We start from the raw sequence: 23,683 nt of genomic DNA, 5'->3' as shown, positions 1-23,683 counted from the left end.
ATGAGCCACCACACCCAGTTTCACAATTCTTAAAACATCTTAATTCCATGATCTAGACGATTTGCCCTTCACAGTGTCTACTGGGGGCTAGAAAGCATGATCTGCCTAATGAATATTTTACCTAACTGCTAAAATGAATCTAGCACAACTTCCCTGCCAGTTCAACTACAGTCTCGAGAATATAACCTCTCCTAGGCTCCTGCATGAACTGCAGACTGTTTTAAAAGACGTTAACAAGAATAGGAAGGGGCAAGATGGTCCTTACCACATCCAATATAGCATGGACAAACAGGTCCAGGTAGACTGTGGTGGCCTTGGTCCAGTTGTAAACTGGCCTCACTTCTTTATGATAGTTCTGTAATAGTTGCTTGCTGAGATGATACAGAGCAGAATCCCGGGGATGATGTGTATCTGTGGCTAGGATTCCTGGAAAAGAAACTATCATTGTGAAGATAAAGTAAGAGGGGCTTGGTTTCTTTAGGAGGTTTCAGACTGTTCAGGACTCGGTGGCTCTTACTAGAATATAGCTTTCAGCTCACCAAAATCTGCATCAATTCCCAGCCAGTTGGTGTAGCCTTTGGCAAACGCTTAAAGTAAGCGGATGGCCTAAGTGCCCAATGGAGAAATCTCATCGTAAAAACAAGTAAATCAACGCCATCTCCAAGTCTGCAAAACTGTACCTACAATTTCATTTTACAACAAGCCTGCATTTTGGAGACAGAATAATTTCTTTATTCCTGTATCATCCTCTCCTAGCATCTAGAAAAAAACCACCTACACACTTAGCCAAAACTTAACTCCCGCCTTGGTTTTTCTTTTGATTTTTCATTTGTAATTCAAAAATTCGATAGAAAAATCTAGCAAAAAACACATGAACAAACCCATTAACCCCAAAGACTTGTATAGATTTCTAGATAATGAGATTAACGGGAGCCCAAATTTGTACTTTTCTCCTCAAAAATCTCTTTTCTCATTTCCTCTGTCCCTAAATAAAATGCACTTGTCAGAAAATGAGATCTTTGTTTTGAGAAAATTCTCTCTGGTTCCAGGGAACAACCATTTCTTCTGACCCAAAAATCTTGATTTGTAGAGGAGCTGTGATTGGTGTTGAGGCCAGGGAGGCCAGAGGAAGGGAAGCAAGAGAAATGAGCACCAGCAATTGGAAGTGACAAATTTGTGAGGGCTTTCTCTGAATTGCAAAAAGATATTTTGTTCACAAGCTTTGCCAGCCCTTAGGGGATTCAATGCTTCAGTCAGTCATTGGACCGAAGCAAATTGCACACCTCCTGACAAAGTGCGTGAGTGAAATCTCTCTGTAGTGTCCTGCGTGTGAATTTGCCTGGGCTCTCAGTGGTTTTGATGGTTATTTTGATGAGCTGCCGAAGGTATGAGGGATCCAGCAGGAAACTGTAAATGAGATCGCTTCTCCCTGTGTGACAATCCTGTTTATACCCATTTCTTTATGAATGATGTCATGTCACTTGCCGCCACAGGCAGCAATTTCTATGATTTAACAATGTCAGTGTGACCAAAATGCTAACAACCATGCTGGAGGTGCAATGCCAGACTCCTTGTGGGCAGTTCTATATACACTTTCATTACCGTCGGAACTGGGAATCTAATGAGTATTTTAACTCCCTAACTATTCACCCAAGAAGATGCCTAAAATGGCGTTAGCTATTCAGGCGTACAGGACTAAGGTGGGTGGCTTGCATCAAACATCATTTGTAGGGTTTTTGTGAGCTGTTATTGTCAAAAAGTGTGCTGTGAATCTCTCTACCTGAGAACATTTCTTGCTGGTGTACCCCAGGGGAGGGAAGTCAGGAGTATAAAGCAAAGCTGGCCCAGTGCTTTTCCTGCCAACTTTGCTGTGGGCAGCTTCACGTTTACCTCGCTTGGAAGCTCCCAATTCAAGTCTCAGTTGGGGAAACACCGAAATGAGCATGTTTCAATACAGGAAACTACCTGAGACAGCATTAAAACATAATTCTGAGAAATGAATATGTGTTCCCCGCACCGTCTGCTCACAAAGACTCAAATTCCCCTCTGCGATCTTGTCTAGGAACCAATCCATAGGTTCCCTATGGATAAACTCATGTTTTCTAGAATGGGTCAAAGTCTTGGTTAAAAAGAGAAAGTTCTGGATGCTAGGACTAGGAACAAAAGAGAATCAAGCACTGAAAGGAGAAAAACAATAAGCAAATGGAAACGTGCTTAAATAAACCAAAAGGGGAAAGAGTTCTTTGTTTAAGATGGGAAGAAATAATAAATTACATTTCTACTATGAATGCAAATTTGCCTGAGGAGAAAGATCAATTACAGGAGAGAGATTAAGGATTTAAGTGACCATTAATTAACAGTAAATTATGCCCCTTGAAAGCTAATGTGACATTCACACAAGCACTAAATGACTCACAGTTCAGTGATGTTTCAACAGACACTGATGGAAGCTATCAACAGACCCAGAAAAGATTCCTCGCCAAAACTGCCTTCTTGAATGCTAATAATCAGCTTCAAATAATTCACTTGTAAGATTTCTGGAAAGTAGAATGTGTTAGGGACTGAGCTATGAAGCACTTGTAGGTGAAGAGAGATTGAAAAAGAAGAAGATAAGAACACAATAAAATTATTCCTTTGTTTTCCTTGTTTTAATGACTTACTCTCCCATGCACCTATCTTAAAGTGTTCAGGGTACTTTGATGGAAAGTGCTATTCTTGCTTTAGCTGCTATGTATCTCTAGGATTTTAAGAGAGTTACACATACATCTGAGAGGTTAAAAGGAAATGAGATTTATGTATTGAATTCCTAACACTGATTGAATGCTGACTGTATGCCAGGCACCAGGCTAAGCCCTCACATGAATGATCTCCTTCAACGTTCCCAACAAACTTATGAGACAGGTACTCTACAGATCTATGAGAAGTGCACTATTACTGCAGGTAAGGGACTATTGGCATAGTGAGGTTAGCACTGCCCAAGGTCATGAAGCTTGCAAGCAAAGGGAGTGATATTTACACACGGCTGGACTGGTTTTGAAGCCCAAGCTTTTAATTATGACACTACATGATTAAGTGTAACCTGACTCCCTCAGAATATTAGGAACAACAGCAAGAAACCTTTCAAAAAGAAGACTGACATGTTGTGTGGAGTATATTATTGGACAGAAATAGCCAGTGGTATTTTCCGTATGTGTTTTCAGGTTAATAATATCTTACATTTGCATTGCACCTTACAATTTAACAATGCTGTCTTATTTGATTGGCATGAATACCCAAAATAAAGTTAACTTACAGGAAAACTGAGTCTCTAAGAGATTAATTGACTTCCCAGGGTTACGTGGCTGGTGAGCAGTGAAGCAGGAATTAGCTGGCTCTCCTTGTTCAGGCCTCCTTCTATGCCAACACACTGCCCCCTGGGATTGGTTCAGTGCTCTTACATTTGCAAATCATCTTGATTTGTAAATATAGTAAAATATGTAAAGTAAATATAGTAAAACCCAGTAAAATTCCACAGGGCAGATCTTTCTGCAACAAGTATCCTCGGAATGATTTATGGTAAAGCACTGGTTGTCAGACACTATTAAAACACTTATTTCTGCTACATTTAGAACAAAAATCATGCATAATACAAAACATTAGAGATATATTGTTAAGAACTTAGTCTGTTTTCTTACCTTCATTTTTCTATTTTATCTTAGTTTAATGCTCACAATTATTTTCTGCTAAGAAACCCATTTGGCATTTAATGACATTTCCTCTGTTTTTATTTTTTACCATTAAGATATGCTTTTATCCTTTATGTTCAACCTCCAAGATTTTTATACTTTACTGATAAGTGGCTATTTTTCTTCTCTACCCAATAAAAAAATCATTTCCAGCTTCCTGGGTACCGAATTTCTAACTCATCTCTGTAATTGACTCATTCCACTTCCAGTTACATTCTAAAATTTTAGAATTCAGATATGAGCTCTAGGAGAAACCTCAAGAAAACGGGACATTGAGAAACACCACCATAATCATAAATTCTTGATTTGTGCATGTGTACTAAGAATCAATTGTATCCTAACTAAAATGATTCAATTCAATAGAGTTAATACTGGTGCCATGGAAGTATAGTTCTAGAAATTTAGAAAAAAAATATTAACTTCTAAATTACTTTTAAGAGGAATTGTAAATTCAAAATTTGCAAGTTTACAGTGCTTGTCTTTAGAGATATACTCATCACCTACATAGATTTTGTAAGGCGAGATGTTAAGGCCTCTAATACCAAAATGATATACATATGTCTGTAGCCATGACAAATCTAATGGACTTTTTCTCTGGGCTGCTAACAGCTGATAATGAAGCCAAGACTATTTTGGATAATAAAAACATATTGTCCACACATAAGAGCAAATTTGAAAAAGAATGCCCCAAACTCTCAATCAAGCTGTAGAGAGCTTGATTTCTAGAGAAGCAGAGATTTATCAAGCAATTATAACATTTCAGAGCATATTTTCAGCTATGTGTAAAAAGCCCCACAGTCTAATGCTATATGTATGTGTATTTGCAATCATAGGAACAAAGTCAGAAACAAATCATTGTTTTCAATGTAGCTTCACAGGACTGGCATTTTACAGATGATGAGTAAAAGCAAACACGCCTGAGAAGTTCTATAGCACAGTGTACAAAAATGTTGTCTCTATCTTCTAAGAGTTAATCCTTAGTGCCTAGTAAAATCATTAAAAGGACTCACCTGCAGCCACCAGGATGCAGGCCCACAGGGGAGCCATCACGCTTGCCAACATTCCTAGGCAGATCCCAAAAAGGAGCAACGCAAACTTGCCTACCAGATGGAATGCCGCTCAATTTTTCCTAACAGGGTTCCTCTCCACTCTGTTCTCCTCCTTCTCCGTTTGCCAGTTGATGCTATCCTTACTGGTGCTATTTTGTAAACACTCAGTGGGACAAAAGGCAATACCAGCACCATGCAAATGTTTTGGAATTGATGCCATGATGAAATCCCTTAACTTCTCCCTTTGGTTCTGCCCCGGGATCAAACTGTGGCTAACATTTCCATTTTCCTGACAGGAGATAGCTAAGTGAATAATGTAATCTAAGAGGAGCCCCTAAGGAGAGGAAATTCCACACTAATATGATTTCCTTTACAGCCTTTACCTAAGGCAGTGCTCTTGCTGACATTCAGGACACTAATTTCATTAATAATTGAAATCCAAATAGCTGTTCTAAATCAGACTTATGCGGTAACATCTTCAGCATTTGACAATGGTTCTTGGGCTCTTGAATTACACAAGGCTAATGGAAACCTGGTATTGTCTAATGAAGAACAACTGCAAACAATGCAATGGAAAAGTGCTTTTTGTTTTTCCTAAGTCCCTTTAATTAAAAGAAACATTGATTTTTGATAAACAGGAGGGCTTCTCAAATTTTCACTGTTCACAGTTCAGAAAGTAACCTTCTAGAAAGGATGCTTCTAGGCTTATTGAAGATGAAAACTATTAAAGTTCAACATCATTTAATAAAAGTTTTTTTTTCACTTTCTGATTGAATACCCATTCATTCTTCATTACTAAGGAAAAAGGTGCATAATTTTATACAATAACACTATTTTCCATTTCTAGACCCCCCCAAAAATGCTCTAGAAAGAAAAAACAGATATCATTTCCAACATCTGCCTGCTTTTTTATTAAAAATGAGATTATAGAGGCAAATTTTGATGTAAATTTTCACTGAGCCAAATGAAGGGGAGAAAGTATATATTTGATTCCAAATCTCCTCATCACTCAGTCCCTTTGTTTAGAGTCCATGAAGTGCTCCACCTAATTTTCATCTACCAATAAAATGTAGCCTAATTGCTTTCCTATCATTGGTGAAGGGAGCAGTATATACAGAAAGAGAGAAAACTAGGATAACCCTGTGGTGTTAGGCCGGGCGCGGTGGCTCAAGCCTGTAATCCCAGCACTTTGGGAGGCCGAGGCGGGCGGATCACGAGGTCAGGAGATCGAGACCATCCTGGCTAACATGGTGAAACCCCGTCTCTACTAAAAATACAAAAAACTAGCCGGGCGTGGTGGCGGGCGCCTGTAGTCCCAGCTACTCGGAGGCTGAGGCAGGAGAATGGCCTGAACCTGGGAGGCGGAGCTTGCAGTGAGCCGAGATCGCGCCACTGCACTCCAGCCTGGGTGACACAGCGCGAGACTCCGTCTCAAAAAAAAAAAAAACAAAAAAAAACAAAAAAAACCCTGTGGTGTTGACTTGGTTTTGGAGGTATCAGTATGAACCCACGGTTTTCAGTACATTCGCTAAATACATAAATAAATGCAAATAAGCTGGGCACGGTGGCTCACACCTGCAATCCCAGCACTTTAGAAGGCCGAGGCCAGTGGATCACTTGAGGTCAGGAGTTTGAGACCAGTCTGACCAACATGCTGAAACCCCATCGCTACTAAAACTACAAAAATTAGCCGGGCATGGTGGCACATGCCTGTAATCTCAGCTACTCGGGAGGCTAGGCAGGAGAATTGTTTGAACTGGGAGGCGGAGGTTGCCATGAACCAAGATGGCGCCACTGCACTCCAGCCTGGGAGACAGAGGGAGACTCTGTCTCAAAAAAAAAAAAGAAAAAAAAAAAAGGAAAAGAAAAGAAATAAATACAAATGTAACGTTCATATATACATATAGGGAATATATACATGTTCATATATACATATATTCCCTAGCTCTGTCCACTCAGCAGCCTAGGAGAATGACACCCCGATAGTAACAAGCTCACCTAGCATCCATAGCTCTTCCGGTATAGTCTTGCCAAAAATTCATAACTTGAATCTATTCAGGAGGAAACACCAGATCAGACAATGCCATACTGTGGGACAAACAAAACAGCAGGCATTTTCAAAAGTACTGAGGTGAGCCAGGCACAATGGCTCACACCTGTAATCCCAGTACTTTGGGAGGTTGAAGTGAGAGGACTGCTTGAGCCCAGGAGTTTGAGACCAGCCTAGGCTACATAAGGATACCCTGTCTCCACACACACAAAAATAAAAAATTAGTTTAATGTGGTGGCGTACTCCTGTAGTCCCAGCTACTTGGGAGGCTGAGGCAGGAGGATCACGTGAGCTGTTATTGTGCCACTGCACTCCAGCCTGGGCAATAGAGGTAGACTCTGTCTCAAAAACAAACACACACACACACACAAGTGCCAAGGTTATAAAAGTTAAGGAAAGACTGAGGAATCTATCAAACAAAAGGAGACTAAAGAGACACAAGCGCGATATCTGATTCTGAATTGGATCCTTTTGTTATAAAGAACTTTTCGGAAGAATTGAAACTCGAATGAGGTATGTGGATTAGATGGTAGTAATGTGGCAATGTAGCAATGTTGGTCTCCTGATTTTAATTGTATCGAGATTATGCAAAAGAATGTCCTTGTTTGTAAGACCAGCACACTAAGTATTCAAGAATCAGGGAAGATCATACACAGTGGCTCATGCCTGTAATCCCAACACTTTAGGAGACTTAGGTGGGTGGATCATCTGAAGCCAGGAGTTCAAGGCCAGCCTGGCCAACATGGTGAAACCCTGTCTCTACTAAAAATACAAAAATTAGCTGGGCACAGTGGCACATGCCTGTAATTCCAGCTACTCGGGAGGCTGAGGCATGAGAATCGTGTGAACCCAGAAGGCAGAGGTTGCCATGAGCCACGATCACGCCACTGCTCTTCAGCCTGGGCAACAGAATGAGACTCTGTCTCAAAAAAAAAAAAAAAAAAATAGGGCACATCATGTTGCTAACTTATTCTCAAACGATTTGGGGGTCTGGGGGAATTCTTTCTACTATCCCTCCATTTCTGCTATACATTTGAAAATATTTCAGAAGAATGAGAAATTTAAATGCAACTTGGTGGAGGAACTTTGGTACACAGTTATGGAAAGTTTATCTGAGAAATACCCTTTAGAGAGGGTGAGCAGATAAATGGAGCTTCATCAAGAGACAAGATTATAGAGGACTGATCTGGCCCTCAAAGTCTCAGCTCTTCCTATCAGTTCTTTGAATTGTTAGCTTCTACTTATGGAATGAATTAGGACAAGAGAAAGGCAAGCTACAGGCAACATAGCTATGTAGGTAGCACTTTTTACAGGAAAGCAATGCAGAAGCATCCCTTTATGCAAAGGTTGAATTAAGGCGATGATCGACATTGCATTCTTGCCACGTATTTTAGTAAGCTATGACTCTAAGTCAAACCTTCTGGGGACATGCTTCCCTCCCTTTTCTTTGCACTTTCTCATATGCCCATCTGTTACTGGAAGGCCATTGCTAATGATGTGTAATACAGGTACATTATGACTTTGATTAGCCAACTTAACAACAGTCTAGTAATCCTGCCCATTATGGCTCTTTACTGGCTGATGAATTCTGTCAAGATGGGAATGATTTTGTGTGAGTGACTTGTCTTCAAAGTAGTTTATATACAATGCTTCCTGATCCTTCCTTGACAGCCTTGCTCTGTACTGTCAGCTGGCTTAGATCTTTCTTTTTCTAACCTTAGTGCCCTGTCTGGACTTTGTTTACTCAGTACTTTTAGCTCTTTTTTTTTTTTTTTTCTTTTAAGAGGCAGGGTCTCACTCTGTCACCCAGGCTGGAATGCAGTGATGTGATCATGGCTCACTGTAGCCTCCATCTCCCAGCCTCAAGCAATCCTCCCACCCCAGCCTCCCATAGCTGGGGGTATATGTGTGTGCCACCACAACCTGGCTAATTTCTTCTCTTTTTAGTAGAGATGAGGTCTCAGTGTGTTGCCCAGGCTGGTCTTGATCCCCTGAGCTCAAGTGATCCTCCCGCCTTGGCCTCCCCAGTAGCTAGGAATATAGGCATACACCACCATACCCGGCTAATACTCGGTACTTTTAGGTTTGGTATTGCTCCTCTCCCTGCCCTTTAATGTTTCATGAAAATGGTCCCTCCTCACTATTCTTACATACAGCAATTTTCATCCACTAATATGGTTTGGCTCTATGTCCCCACCCAAATCTCATCTCAAATTTCAATCCCCATGTGTCAGAGGAGAGGCCTGGTGAGAGGTTATTGGATCATGGGGGCAGATTTTCCCCTTGCTGTTCTCATGATAATGAGTTCTCATGAGATCTGATGGTTTAAAAGTGTGGTGCTTCCCCCTTCTCTCTCTCTCTCTCTTTCTCTCTCACTCTCTCTCTTTCTCTCTCCCTCCCTCTCTCCACCGTGAAAGATATTGCCTTGCTTCCCCTTCCCCTTCCACTATGATTGTAAGTTTCCTGAGGCCTCCCCAGCCATGCAGAACTATGGGTCAGTTAAACTACTTTCTTTATAAATTACCCAGTCTCGTGAATCACCTGAGGTCAGGAGGTCGAGACCAGCCTAACCAACATGGTGAAACCCCATCTCTACTAAAAATACAAAATTAGCTGGGCATGGTGGCCCATGCCTGTAATCCCAGCTACTCAGGAGGCTGAGGCAGGAGAATTGCTTGAACCCGGAAGGCAGAGGTTTCAGTGAGCCGAGATCGTGCCATTGTACTCCAGCCTGGGCAACAAGAGCAAAACTCTGTCTCAAAAAATAAAATAAAATAACATACCCAGTTTCAGGTATGCCTGTATAGCAGTGTGAGAACAGACTAATACATCCACCCAGAGAAAGCTTTTTATCTGCATTGTTTCTGCTAACTCCCCAGACATCATCCTCAGAAGGATGAGTGTGGGGGTGAGTTTCATTCCAGCTTTTCTAGCAGATTAGTATATTTAAGTCAAAATTTGGAATCATGAAGGGCTAGGCATTTGGACTTCTTCCTTTTTTTTTTTTTTTTTTTTTTGAGATGGAATCTTGCACTGTTGTCCAGGCTGGAGTGCAGTGATGTGATCTTAGCTCACTGCAACCTCCACCTCCCAAGTTCAAGTGATTCTCCTGCCTCAGAATCCCAAGTAGCTGGGACTACAGATGCGTGCCACCACACCCAGCTAATTTTTGTGTTTTTAGTAGAGACAGGGTTTCACCAGGCTAGTCTCGAACTCCTGACATCAGGTGATCCACCCACCTCAGCCTCCCGAAGTTTTGAGATTATAGGTGTAAGCCACCTCACCCAACCGTATTTGAACTTCTTAAGTAGCATTACTTGGGTAAAGGAAACAAAGACTTACTCTGGGATTTGAATCTGTGATTCTCTTACAGAAGTTCAGGCCAAGCCCATCATTAAGAAAGTACCTGAAAATATATTTCTTTTAGAAGTCCCCACTTCACATCCCCATGAGCCTTTGCACTGTGTTTCTCCATTATTTTCAAGTAAGATATGGCACCTATTAGATCGACCGATGTCTTTTGGAAGAAGCAAGGGGAGAGGGTTTATTATGCAAACATAATAAGGAAGTGTTTATTATGCAAACAGCAACTGAGTTATGCGTCCTTTAAGACTACTAAATAGTTTTTAATTACTGCTATATCAGTAAATCCCATAAATATGCAAATGCAATTAGTTCACAAAATAGGCCTTAAATATCTTTATTCCTCTCCAACAAAGTTCTTTGAAGTTAATCGCTAACTCTCTTTGTTCACTCCCTTGGCAGTCATGCTAAAATTGACAGGAATTTTGACAGATGTACATATTCGGGGAACCAAATTTTCTGAGCACATCTGGTCAGGCTGGAGGAAAAAAGCAGAAATGGACATTCCAGCCAAACTCAAACATTGAATGAGAAATTTCTGTTACTTCGCAGTGTTTTCCTCTGAAATCAATATCAAGCTAACCACAGAGGTGGCACTTCAAGTCCAAAGACACACTCAGCATTCGATTTTCCTCTAGCTTAGAATTTCATTTTAATAATAATGCACATTTTATGGCCCCTAAAAAGTCAACAAATAAACAAGGGAACAGAGTCCCTCATGGTTCTGGCCTTTTGTGGTTTATGTGTCATGGTTCTCTATGGGCGTTCATAGAACATAAGATATAAGGTCCCAGGCCTTGGCGTCAGACTTATCTCATTGTGCATCCTAGCTTCATCACTTGCTAGAAGCTCATGGCCTTGGTCAAACTCCTTACTGCTTCTAAGCCTTAGTTTTCACATCTGTAAGAAGGGTTTAACCAGCATTGAGTTAGTTTCCTATGGCTGCATAAAAAATTACCACAAATTTATGGGCTTAAAATAGCACTCATCTAGTAGCTCACAGTCCTGTAGGTCAAAAGGCCAGGAACAGAATGAATGGATCTGCTCAGGGTCTCACAAGGCTGAAATCACAGTCACGTGCTGGTATCAGCTCTCACTGATCAAAAAAGCCATTGTTTATTTTATTTGTTTCCGGTGATAGCGGTTGGTAACTTGAAATCAGTCAGCCAGGAGCAGTGGTTCACGCCTGTAATCCCAGAACTGTGGAAGTCTAACTCAGGCAGATCACTTGAGCCCAGGAGTTCAAGACCAGCCTGGGTAACATAGTGAAACCCTGTGTCTACAAAAACTACAAAAAATTTGCTGGGCATCGTGGTGCATGCCTGTAGCCCCAGCTAGTGGGGAGGCTGAGGTAGGAGGATCACCTGAGCTCAGGGAGGTCAAGGCTGCCGTGAGCTGTGATTGTGCCACTGTACTCTAGCCTTGGCAACAGAGTGAGACTCTGCCTCAAAAGAGGAAGGAAGGAAGGAAGGAAAAAAGAAAGAAAGAAAGAGAGAGAGAGAGAGGGAGGGAGGGAGGGAGAGAGGAAGGAAGGAAGAAAGAAAGAAAAGAAAAGAAAAGGAAGGAAGGAAGGAAGAAAGAGAGAGAGAAGGAAGGAAGGAAGGAAGGAAGGAAGAGCGAGAGAAGGAAGGAAGGAAGGAAGGAAAGAAAGAAGTCATAATGAGTAAATTTGTCACATGGAAATCAGCAAACACTCCCACCAGGACCACCCCCATCAGCTGGTTTCAAAACAGCTAACTACATGCTGTGGCCACTGCCTTGATCTTACAAGGCCTCATATATTCCTACATTACAGTACTTATTCAGGTGTGTTATGAGTATTTGTTCACTTTTCTGTCTCTCTAGAATTTGGTGAATACCTTGAAGGCGGAGCAATGTTGTGTTGTTCAGCTTTATATCTCCATCGTAGAGCTTGGCACCTAGTGAGTGTTCACTGAGTGTTCCAGAAAGATGGAAGGAAAACAGGGAAGAAAAAATTAACAAATGAACAGAAAAGAATTCTGGCTTATGCCAGAAAGATGATGCCAAGAAGAATCCAGCCTTTTCACAACCACATCCAAGACGAGATACACTCACCACCCGTTTCACAAAAGATGGGTGAGAATGACAACTTAGTTTTGCAGCAAGATTGCCTTTATTTGGTTTGCTCCAGAACCAGGGAGTAATCACTGCAAAAGACAAACATGAGACACCAGTGCAGGTAGATCATGAGTCCCTTTGACTCACTCGGAAGGTACCCCAAGTTCAGAGATTTTACAGTCCTTGGGGGTAAGATGTCCCCCAAAAGCTAGAGGAAAATAGAAGGTGGAAGGAACTTGGACGAACACAGAAGCTTGCTGCTTCTGTTTATGCTCCCAATGACATCAGTTCCAAGAAACCGCTTAGTGAGACTACAATATATGGCAGACAATCTTACCCTGTACACTATGTTGTTCAGACCTTCTGCACAGATTATGGGCCTTGATGTCTTGCTGTGCCAGCACTGGGGGGGATCTCCCCTGAACTGTGGCTCACTGCAGGGCTCCCAACGTTTCCATTTAGGCATTTTCTGTGGAGAGGCAGTCAATTACTGCAGCCAGTGAGATGTTCTGGTTCAGGTGTAAATCTCTGGATATTTCCATCTCTGCTATGACTCAAGATGAAGAAAGATCTTTGATCTTTTAGAACTTTATTTATTTATTCATTCATTCATCCACTCAGTATGTAGGAAATTGTGATAGACATTGACAGTCTACGGATAAGAAAGCTCGGGAGAGGTGGGTTGGAGGTGAGGAGATAAGAAATCATTGAGAGAAATGCCTCTAGATGGATGAACTGGAGAAGACCCAGGCGAAGAAAGAAGCCCAGACTTGGAGTGGGAGTAGGTGGAGGCTTTCACAAATGGCATTTGTGCTGAGTACTGATATTCAGCTGGGTGGGGAGAGGGTGAACGGAGCTCCCAGCAGAAGCAATTGCACATGAAAGGGCTGGAGGTTGAGATGAGAGTGCATGGTGCCTTCTGGGAATGGGGTCGTGGGGGAGGGTGCAAGCCTCACTTTGTAAAATTAGGGGAAGATAATACTAGACTCACATGAGTTGAAAGAATTCAAAAGTTTATGATGCAGAGTGTTCAGCGGGGATAAAATAGGAAAGTGAAATATTGTATAAGTCTGTATAAGTGCTGTTATTATAAATCTGTCTCCAAATGTCCTATAGCAATTATTCTAAAATGCACAACAGCTGTATTTGTCTCCCTTCTGCCATTGCTGAAATTTACACTGTCATTGCGCCAGGAGGAAGGCTTGGCACTAATAATAGGCTGGCTGAGTATGGCTGGAGTGTGACAGACCCCTAGTTACAGCCCAAAAAGACTGAGAGCAGAGTGGGGAACTGTAAAGCGCTGAGGAAAGTCGAGTTGGTGGCTGTGAATATAGTCAGAGCACCACCTTGTGGTGGCTGGCGTGCCTGCCTCAACCAATTCTGCACAGCTGCAGAAGACCATACATAACTCATTTTAAGTTTTATCATACAGTGCACTTTCAGATGATTTCAAAGTCATATCATGCCTCTATTCATGTCACCACTATTTGTCTTTGCCGTAAATTCCCCTCTTTGCGTTCACCAGCAGCAATCCACACCAACCCATCCGATCTGTTTTCACACAGCTTGTGACCGGCCAGTTCCTTCCTCCTACCTCCTTACTGTAATTCTTCCAAACTCTTGGTCCCTAGGAGTTCCCAAGTTTCCTGGGAAACTGACTCAGTAACTTCTTTTTTTCTTTTTCTTTTTTCTGAGACAGTGTCTCACTCTGTCACCCAGGCTAGAGTGCAGTGGTGTGATCATAGCTCACTTCAGCCTTGACCTCCTGGGCTCAAGTGATCCTCCCACTTCAGCCTCCAGAGTAGCTATGACTACAAGTAAGTATCACCATGCTTGGCTAATTTTTTTATTATTATTATTTATTTATTTTTGTTTACCTATGTTGCCTAGGCTAGTCTTGAACTCCTGGGCTCAACTGAGATGCCTTAACCTCTCAAATTGTTGGAATCACAGGTGTGAGCCACCATGCCCAGCCTCAGTGACTTTTCACAAATGGCATTTGTGCTGAGTACTGATATTCAGCTGGGTGGGAAGAGGGTAAACGGGTGAAAGTTACAGTGTAACTTTCCTACTGTCTTCCTAAGAATGGGAATAAGTCTTCTCCATATCTGAAAAGTTATAAACAATATTATTAAAAGCCATATGAGGGATTTACTATGAAGATAGGACCCCAGAGGGACTGTCTGCGTCTTCTTTGAGTAGAGTAAGGCTGGTCTTATTCTGGCTGAATAATTGTGATGCTTGAAGCTTGTAATCTGCTTTGTTTAAGTGGATTTTAAATGTTAGACAATTCTAGACAATGTTTTCTTGGTCAAATAAAAATTTAATTAAAACTTAAAAAAAAATAAAAGCCATATCAAATTTTAATATTGACAGGGGGGATAAAACTCTGTAACGCTGACTGTCTTAGATTGGGTTTTCCTGAAACATACCTGTAATAAGGCTTTGTGTACAAGCAATCTATTTTCGAAATACTCCCAATAGGCTGGGCGCGGTGGCTCATACCTGTAATCCCAGCACTTTGGGAGGTGGAGGCGGGCAGATCACGAGGTCAGGAGATTGAGACCATCCTGGCTAACGTGGTGAAACCTCATCTCTACTAAAAACAAAAAAGAAAATTAGCCAGGCACGGCGGCGAGCGTCTGTAGTCCCAGCTTCTCAGGAGGCTGAGGCAGGAGAATGGGGCGAACCCGGGAGGCCGAGTTTGCAGTGAGCTGAGATTGCGCCACTGCACTCCAGCCTGGGCCATAGAGCGAGACTCCTTCTCAAAAAAAAAAAAAAAAAAAAGAAGAAAGAAAGAAATATTTCCAACAGAAATTGGGAAAGGGGAGGGTGGTTTCAACTTGAACCCTCAGGGAAACTTGACGGTGAAAGCCACACAAGGGAAGCTAACCTGCACACTCTCACTCCCCTCTGTCAGCTGTTGGCTGAGGAGAACAGGGAGTGAACTCCCAGATATTTCCTGGTCTTTTCCTGGGCAGACTAACAGTTTCTGTTTCAGAAAGAGCACAGACACATGGGAGGCACTAAGTTTCTTATTCCTTCAGAAGACAATGAAGGCCAGGCATCATGGTATCACACCTATAATCCCAGCAGTTTGAGAGACAGAGGCAGGCGGATCACTTGAGGTCAGAAGTTCGAGACCAACCTGTTTAACATGGTGAAACCCTGTCTCTTTTTTTTTTCTTTCTTTCTTTTTTTTTTTTTTTTTTCTGAGACAGAGTCTCGCTCTGTCACCCAGGCTAGAGTGCAGTGGAACAATCTCAGCTCACTGCAGCCTCCACCTCCTGGGTTCAAGCGATTCTCACGTGTCAGCCTTCCAAGTAGCTGGGATTACAGGCTTCTGCCACCATGCCCGGCTAAGTTTTTTATTTTTAGTAGAGATGGGGTTTTGCCATTTGGCCAGGCTTGTCTCAAACTCCTGACCTCAAGTGATCCACTTGCCTCGGCCCCCAAAAGTGCTGGAATTACAGATGTGAGCCACCATACCCGGTCTCGAAACTCTGTCTCTACCAAAAAAAACACAAAAATTAGCTGGGCATGGTGGCATGCGTTTGTAATCCCAGCTACTGGGGAGGCTGAGGCACAAGGATCATTTGAACCCAGGAGGTGGAAGCTGCAGTGAGCTGAGATTGTGCCATTCCACCCCAACCTGGGCAGCAGAGCAAGACTTGGTCTCAAAAAAAATAATACGCCGGGCGGGGTGGCTCACGCCTGTCATCCTAGCACTTTGAGAGGCCAAGGCGGGCAGATCACGAGGTCAAGAGACCAGCCTGGCCAACACGGTGAAACTCCGTCTCTAGTAAAAATATAAGAATTAGCCAGGCATGGTGACTGCGCTTGTAGTCCCAGCTACTTGGGAGGCTGAGGCAGGAGAATCGCTTGAACCCAGGAGGCGGAGGTTGCAGTGAACCGCAATTGTGCCACTGCACTCCAGCCTGGGTGACAGAGCAAGACTCCATCTCAAACAATAATAATAATAAATAAGTAAAATTAAAATAAATAGAAAAGAAGACAATTACATTTCCAGGAACCTGATGATTAACTTTGCAGAGCCCAAACATACAGAAAAATAATTAAAATTTTTCTTTTATTTTTCTTTTTTGAGATAAGAGTCTCACTCTGGGTCGGGCACGGTGGCTCACGCTTGTAATCCTAGATAGAGACAATCCTGGCTGAGATGGTGAAATCCTATCTCTACTAAAAATGCAAAATATTGGCTGGGCGTGGTGGCCGGTGCCTGTAGTCCCAGCTACTCGGGAGGCTGAGCAGGAGAATAGGCTGAACGGGAGTAGTCCCAGTTACTCGGGAGGCTGAGCACGCCCTCCAGGGCATGAACCCGGGAGGCAGAGGTTGCAGTGAGCCGAGATCACTCCACTGCACTCCAGCCTGGGCGACAGAGCGAGACTCCGTCTCAACAACAACAACAAAAAAGAGTCTCACTCTGTCACCCAGGTTGGAGTACAGTGGCGCGATCTCCACTCACTGCAGCCTCTGCCTCCCAGTTCTAGCGATTCTCAGGCCTCAGCCTCCTGAGTAGCTGAGATTACAAGCACCCACCACCATACCTGGCTAATTTTTGTATTTTTAGTAGAGACGGGGTTTCACCATGTAGGTCAGGCGGGTTTCCAACTCCTAGCCTCAAGTGATCCTCCCACCTCAGCCTCCCAAAGTGCTGGAATTACAGACGCATGCCACCCCACCTGACTAATTTCTGTGTTACGTTGCTTTTTTCTTTTTTCTTTTTTTTTTCTTTTTAGACGGAGTCTCAGTCTCTTACCCAGGCTGGAGGGCAGTGGTGCGATCTGGGCCCACTGCAACTTCCGCCTCCCAGATTCAAGCGATTCTCCTGCTTCAGCCTCCCGAGTAGCTGGGATCACAGGCATCCTTGGGATCGTAACCATCACACCTGGCTAATATTTGTATTTTTTAGTAGAGGTGGGGTTTCGTCATGTTGGCCAAGCTGGTTTATTGCTTTTTTTCTTTTTTCAAGATGAAGTCTTACTCTGTCACCCAGGCTGGAGTGCAATGGCACGATCTCGGCTCACTGCAACCTCCCACTCCCAGGTTCAAGTGATTCTCCTGCCCCAGGCTCCCGAGTAGCTGGGATTACAGGTGCGAGCCACCATGCCCAGCTAAATTTTGTATTTTTAGTAGAGACGAGATTTCACCAAGTTGGTCAGGTTGGTCTCAAACTCCTGACCTTGTGATCTGTCCATCTCGGCCTCCCAAAGTGCTGGGATTACAGGAGTCAGCTACCGCACCCGGCATTGATTTTTTCAAATTAGTATTATTCCTCCTGGCCAGGCACGGTGGCTCACACCTGTAATCCCAGCACTTTGGGAGACCAAGGCAGGCGGATCACTTGAGGTCGTGAATTCGATACCAGCCTGGCCATCATGGTGAAACCCCATCTCTACTAAAAATGCAAAAATTAACCAGGCATGGTGGTGCCTGCCTGTAGTCCCAGCTACTTGGGAGGCTGAGGCAGGAGAATTGCTTAAGCCTAGCAGGTGGAGGATGTGGTGAGCCAAGATCACACCACTATACTCCAGCCTGGGCAACAGTGCAAACTGCATCTCAAAGGAAGAAAAAAAAATATTATGCCTCCTGGAAAAAGCTCTTTCCCCAAATATTTGTTGATGACTTTGCCATAATTTTAGCAGAGCCACATGGTTACTATCTTGACCAAATATTTTAAGAATAAAATATGAAATTTAAAAATCTGAAGTCTAAGTTATACTGGTGTGATGTCTAAGCAAGTAATCTGCAAGCATGGCAGCACATGAGGTTCATCGGGTATTTTTAAGTGACCTGGGTCCCACCTCTATAGATTCTGACGTTATGGTATAAGATGGGACCCAGGCTCTGACATGTGTTTGAAACTCCTTAGGTAAATCTAATGTGCAACTAGGTTTGAAAGCCACAAGTCGAAATCAATGCAAATAAATAGATTCACTTGCTGATGGATGGAATGAATTTCCTTTCATTCCATTACTATTCAATTCAATTTTGATGCTTGTAAAAGTAACTTTTTGGGACGCCTGCCCTATTAATAATTCCCTTCTTTGAGAATTTTCTTTTTCTCCAGCTTCATTGGCCATGTATGTACTGTTATTCGGCCTCCTCTGATGAAAGAAAATAGGATAAGGGGTGAACACCTGGTCCAAACGGACCACTAGACTCTTTCTCAAAACTTGGAACCAGGACAGTAAGTCACTAGCCAGTTGATTAACAGTGCTGTAGCTGTGAAATAAGAAGTGTTGTAGACCCAGGGCTGGGATGATGCCAATTTCCACCATTTCGACAGAGAAACAAATAACATTGGCTACAGAAAATGCAAAGAAAACAGGCCTATGGGCTCACTCCTGTAATTCCTGCACTTTGAGAGGCCGAGGCAGGCGGATCACAAGGTCAGGAGTTCGAGACCAACCTGACCAACATGGTGAAACCCTGTCTCTACTAAAAATACAAAAATTAGTCAGGTGTGGTGGTATGCACCTATAATCCCAGCTACTCAGGAGGTTGAGGCAGGAGAATTGCTTGAACCAGGGAGGTGGAGGTTGCAGTTAGCCGAGATTACACCACTGTACTCCAGCCTGGGTGACAGAGCAAGACTCCATCTAAAAAAAAAATAAGAAAGAAAGAAAAAAAGAAAACAGGTCTATGGAGAGACCAAGGATGAAAAGTCACATGTGGCCTCAAAGAGAGGAGCAATTTTGATTTCTGATGAGTCTCTCGGAACTGGCTTCACGGCTTGTGTGGCCCAGCTACACTATGAGGCTGCTCTGTGGCCTCCAAAAAAAAAAAAAAAAATCACCTTCCCTTCCATTTTTACTTACAGCTACTTGTGCTGGTTTCTGTTACTCACAATTAAAAAGATTTTGTTATGCCGGGCGCGGTGGTTCCTGCCTATAATCCCAGCACTTTGGAAGGCCAAGGCAGGTAGATCACCTGAGGTCAGGAGTTTGAGAAGAGCATGTCCAACATGGCGAAACCCTGTCTCTACTAAAAACACAAAAATTAAGGCTGGGCATGGTGGCTTACGCCTGTAATCCCAGCACTTTGGGAGGCCGAGGCGGATGGATTACGAGGTCAAGAGATTGAGACCATCCTGGCCAACGTGGTGAAACCCTGTCTCTACTAAAAATACAAAAATTAGTCAGGTGTGGTGGTACGCACCTATAATCCCAGCTACTCAGGAGGCTGAGGCAGGAGAATCACTTGAACCTGGAAGGTGGAGGTTGCAGTGAGCTGAGATTGTGCCACTGCACTCCAGCCTGGTGATAGAGTGAGACTCTGTCTCAAAAAAAAAAAAAAAAAAAAAAAAAATTGCCAGGTGTGGTGGCACATGCATGTAATCCCAGCTACTTCGGAGACTGAAGCAGGAGAATCACTTGAACCCAGGAGGTAGAAGTTGTGGTGAGCTGAGATCGCACCACTGCACTCCAGCCTGGGTGACAGAGCGACACTGTCTCAAAAAGAAAAAAAAAAGATTTTGTTAAAACCACGGTAATACCATCCTGGTTAATACGGTGAAACCCCGTCTCTACTAAAAAGTACAAAAAACTAGCCGGGCGAGGTGGCGGGCGCCTGTAGTCCCAGCTACTTGGGAGGCTGAGGCAGGAGAATGGCGTGAACCCGGGAGGCGGAGCTTGCAGTGAGCTGAGATCCGGCCACTGCACTCCAGCCTGGGCGACAGAGCGAGACTCCGTCTCAAAAAAAAAAAAAAAAAAAAAAAAAACAAACCACGGTAATTCGGCTAGGTGTGATATTTGTACCAAAACAATATCTTTCTATTAGGTAAAGTACAGTCATGCACCACATAAGGATGTTTCAGTCAATGGACCACATATACAATAGGGGTCCGGTTAAGAGATTATAATCCTATGTAAGTGATTATAATGGAGTTGCCCTGTATAAGTGTACCATTTTTTATTTCTATACCATATTTTACTATGTTTAGATACACATAGTATGTTTAGCTATACAAATACTCGCCACTGTTTTACAATTGCCTACAGTATTCAGTGTAATAACATGCTGAACAGGTTTGTAGTCTAGGAGCAATAGACTATACCATAAAGCGTATGTGCGTAGTAGGCTGTACCATCTAGGTTTGTGTAAGTGCACTCTCTGATGTTCACACAATGAAGTTGCCTAACGACATATCTCTCAGAACATATCCCTGTCGTTAAGACACATGACTGTATGTAGAGGAATATAAGCTGACAGTGTGTGTACATTGGTGGCCTGTGCAGAATCATTCCTTGCCACCATGTCTGTCTGCGTTTAAGGGAAAGAGGCCATGTCTTAATCATCCAGTCAGCATCTAGCACAGTAAAATGTGTGTTCAATGAATAGTTGTTAAATTCAACCATTAGCCTTATTGAATAGAATATGTACATTTCAGTCTACTAAGGCTACTATAACAAAGTAGACTTTGTTCTATCATAGATTTGGTAGCTTAGACGATGGAAATTTATTTTCTCACAGTTCTGGAGACTGGAAGTCCAGAATCAAAGTGTCAGCAGAGTTAGTTTCTCCTGAGGCCTCTCTCATTGGCTTACAGATGGCTGCCTTTTCACTGTGTCCTCACACGGCTGCCCGCCATCTGTGTTTTCTGTGTCCTAATCTCCTCTCTGTGTCAGGGCATGAGTCATAATAGTATAAGGGCATGAGTCATAATAGTATAAGGGCATGCATCATAATAGGTTTGGGCCCACACTAAAGATCTCATTTTAGGCCCGGTGTGGTGGCTCACGCCTGCAATCCCAGCACTTTGGGAGGCTGAGGCGGGTGGATCATGAGGTCGGGAGTTCAAGACCAGCCTGGCCAAGATGGTGAAATCCCATCTCCACTAAAAATACAAAAATCAGCCGGGCGTGGTGGTGGGCTATAATCCCAGCTGCTCAGGAGGTGGAGGCAGAGAATTGCTTGAACCTGGTTGCAGCGAGTTGAGATGGTACCACTGCACTCCAGGCTGGGCAACAGAGTGAGACTCCGTCTCAAAAAAAAAAAAAAAAAAAATATATATATATATATATAGCCACCAGTACCATCACGGAGGCTCCACCCTGATAACCTTATTGAATTCTAATGACCTCCCAAAAGCTTCACCTCCAAATACCATCAACATGTGAATTTGGAGATTAAGTTTCCAACACACAAAATTTGGGAGACACATTCAAACCATAGCAGTTGGGTATTGAAAAATGTATACATTCATGTAACCAACACCCCAACACCCTAATCAAGATATAAAGCATTTCTGAAAAGTTCCTTCATGTCCTTTTCCTGTTTTAGAGCTTCATATAATAGAATTATATAGTATGTACCCTTTTACGTCAGACTTCTTTCTCCCAACTTAATGTTTTTGAAATTCGAATATGTTGTTACATGTATCAATAATTCATTGATTTTTATTGCTGAATGATATTTTATCATATGGATACAACACAGTTTATCTGATCTCCTGTTGATGCACATGTGGGTTGTTTATAATTTGGTACTCTTTTTTTTTTTTTTTTTTGCTTGCTCTCTCACCCAGGCTGGAGTGCAGTGGTGCGATCTTGGCTAACTACAACCTCCGCCTCCCAGGTTCAAGCAATTCTCCTGTCTCAGCCTCCCGAGTAGCTGGGACTACAGGTGCATGCCACCACGCCCAGCTAATTTTTGTATTTTTAGTAGAGACAGAGTTTCACCATGTTGGCCTGGCTGGTCTGGAACTCCTGACCTCGTGATCCGCCTGCCTCGGCCTCCCAAAGTGCTGGGACTATAGGCATGAGCCACTGTGCCTGGCCCCACAAAACTATTTTCACTCTGTTTTTATGAGCCACTCCTACTTTCAGTCCTTCATTCTCAGACCCTTGTGTTCTAGCTATAGAGAAAATAGCACCATAGGAGTGGTCTCTGGTTCAAAACATGTACTGTATCCTTAGACAAAGTATATATGGCACCCAAGGACAGTGGTGAAGGAAAATCCTCCAATAAGCAGTACTTCAAGTCATACATTTGGTAGTTTTTGGTTTTTTTTTTTGACAGAGTTTCACTCTTGTTGCCCATGCTGGAGTGTTACGGCATGATCTCTACTCACTGCAACCTACACCTCCTGGGTTCAAGTGATTCTCCTGCCTCAGCCTCGTTAGTAGCTGGGATTACAGGTGTGCACCACTGTGCCCGGCTGATTTTTGGGCTTTTAGTAGAGACAGGGTTTCGCCATGTTGGCCAGGGTTTCGCCATGTTGGCCAGACTGGTCTCGAACTCCTGACCTCAGGTGATCCATTCACCTCGGCCTTCCAAAGTGCTGGGATTACAGGCATGAGCCACCATGCCTGGCCTAGATTTTTAGTTTTTATGATAACCAACACAGAGACCCCAACATCTTTCTATAGTTTGAATGTCTCCTCCAAAACTCAGGTTAAAATGTAATTGTCATTGTGATGGTAATGGCTGGGTGCAGTGGCTCACCCAGATGGGAAGGCTGGGTGCAGTGGTTCACATCTGTAATACCAGTACTTTGGGAGGCCAAGGCAGGTGGGTCGCTTGAGCCCAGGAGCTCAAGACCAACCTGGGCAATATGGTGAACCCTGTGTGTACAAAAAAATAGGCCGGGCGCGGTGGCTCAAGCCTGTAATCCCAGCACTTTGGGAGGCCGAGACGGGCGGATCACGAGGTCAGGAGATCGAGACTATCCTGGCTAACACGGTGAAACCCCGTCTCTACCAAGAAATACAAAAAAACTAGCCGGGCGAGGTGGCGGCGCCTGTAGTCCCAGCTACTCGGGAGGCTGAGGCAGGAGAATGGCGGGAACCCGGGAGGCGGAGCTTGCAGTGAGCTGAGATCCGGCCACTGCACTCCAGCCTGGGCTACAGAGCGAGACTCTGTCTCAAAAAAAAAAAAAAAAAAAAAAAAAAAAAAAAAAATACAAAAAAAATTCGCTAGATGTGGTGGCACACACCTGTGGTCCCAGCCACTTGGAAGGCTGAGGTGAGAACCTCACTTAAGCCTGGCAGGCAGAGGTTGCAGTGAGCCGAGATTGGGCCACTGCACTCCAGCCCGAGTGACAGTGATTAGGCCACGAGGGTTCTGCCCTTATGAATGGATTAATGCCATTTTCACAAGAGTGGGTTCCGATAAAACCAGGGTAAGCCCCCTCTTGCCCACTCTGGCTGTCACGTGAGCGCCTTTTCATTTTTGCCTTCTGCCATGAGATGATTCAGCAAGAAGACCCTCGCAAAATGCCAACACCTCAACCTTGGACAAAAGCTTCCAGAAGTGTCAGAAATAAATTTCTTTTCTCTATAAGTAACCATGTCTGTGGCATTCTGTTATAGCAACACAAATGGAATAAGACACCTGTGTACATGGGTAGAAAAGGCAAGAGATATGTCATAACTTTGCTCATATGAAACAAA

The 23,683-nt window shown here is 43.3% G+C and overlaps 1 protein-coding gene across 1 annotated transcript in view; it reads right to left on the bottom strand.

Moving 5' to 3' along the window:
• HTR3B (5-hydroxytryptamine receptor 3B) overlaps positions 1 to 5,044 on the bottom strand; it is a 40,482-nt gene extending 35,438 nt beyond the window's left edge. The window contains exons 1-2 of the mRNA XM_025357657.1: positions 4,736 to 5,044; positions 266 to 426 (exon numbers count right to left, since the gene is read on the bottom strand). Coding sequence (XP_025213442.1) covers positions 266 to 426; positions 4,736 to 4,787 — 213 coding nt within the window. The 5' untranslated portion in view covers positions 4,788 to 5,044. The remainder of the gene's footprint in view (positions 1 to 265; positions 427 to 4,735) is intronic.
• Between the last annotated feature and the right edge of the window lie 18,639 nt (positions 5,045 to 23,683).

This window comes from Theropithecus gelada, chromosome 14 (assembly GCF_003255815.1).
Source record: "Theropithecus gelada isolate Dixy chromosome 14, Tgel_1.0, whole genome shotgun sequence".
NCBI lineage: Eukaryota > Metazoa > Chordata > Mammalia > Primates > Cercopithecidae > Theropithecus > Theropithecus gelada.
The sequence above is the reverse complement of the archived record's forward strand: the minus strand, read 5'-3'. Positions and strand labels throughout refer to the sequence as shown.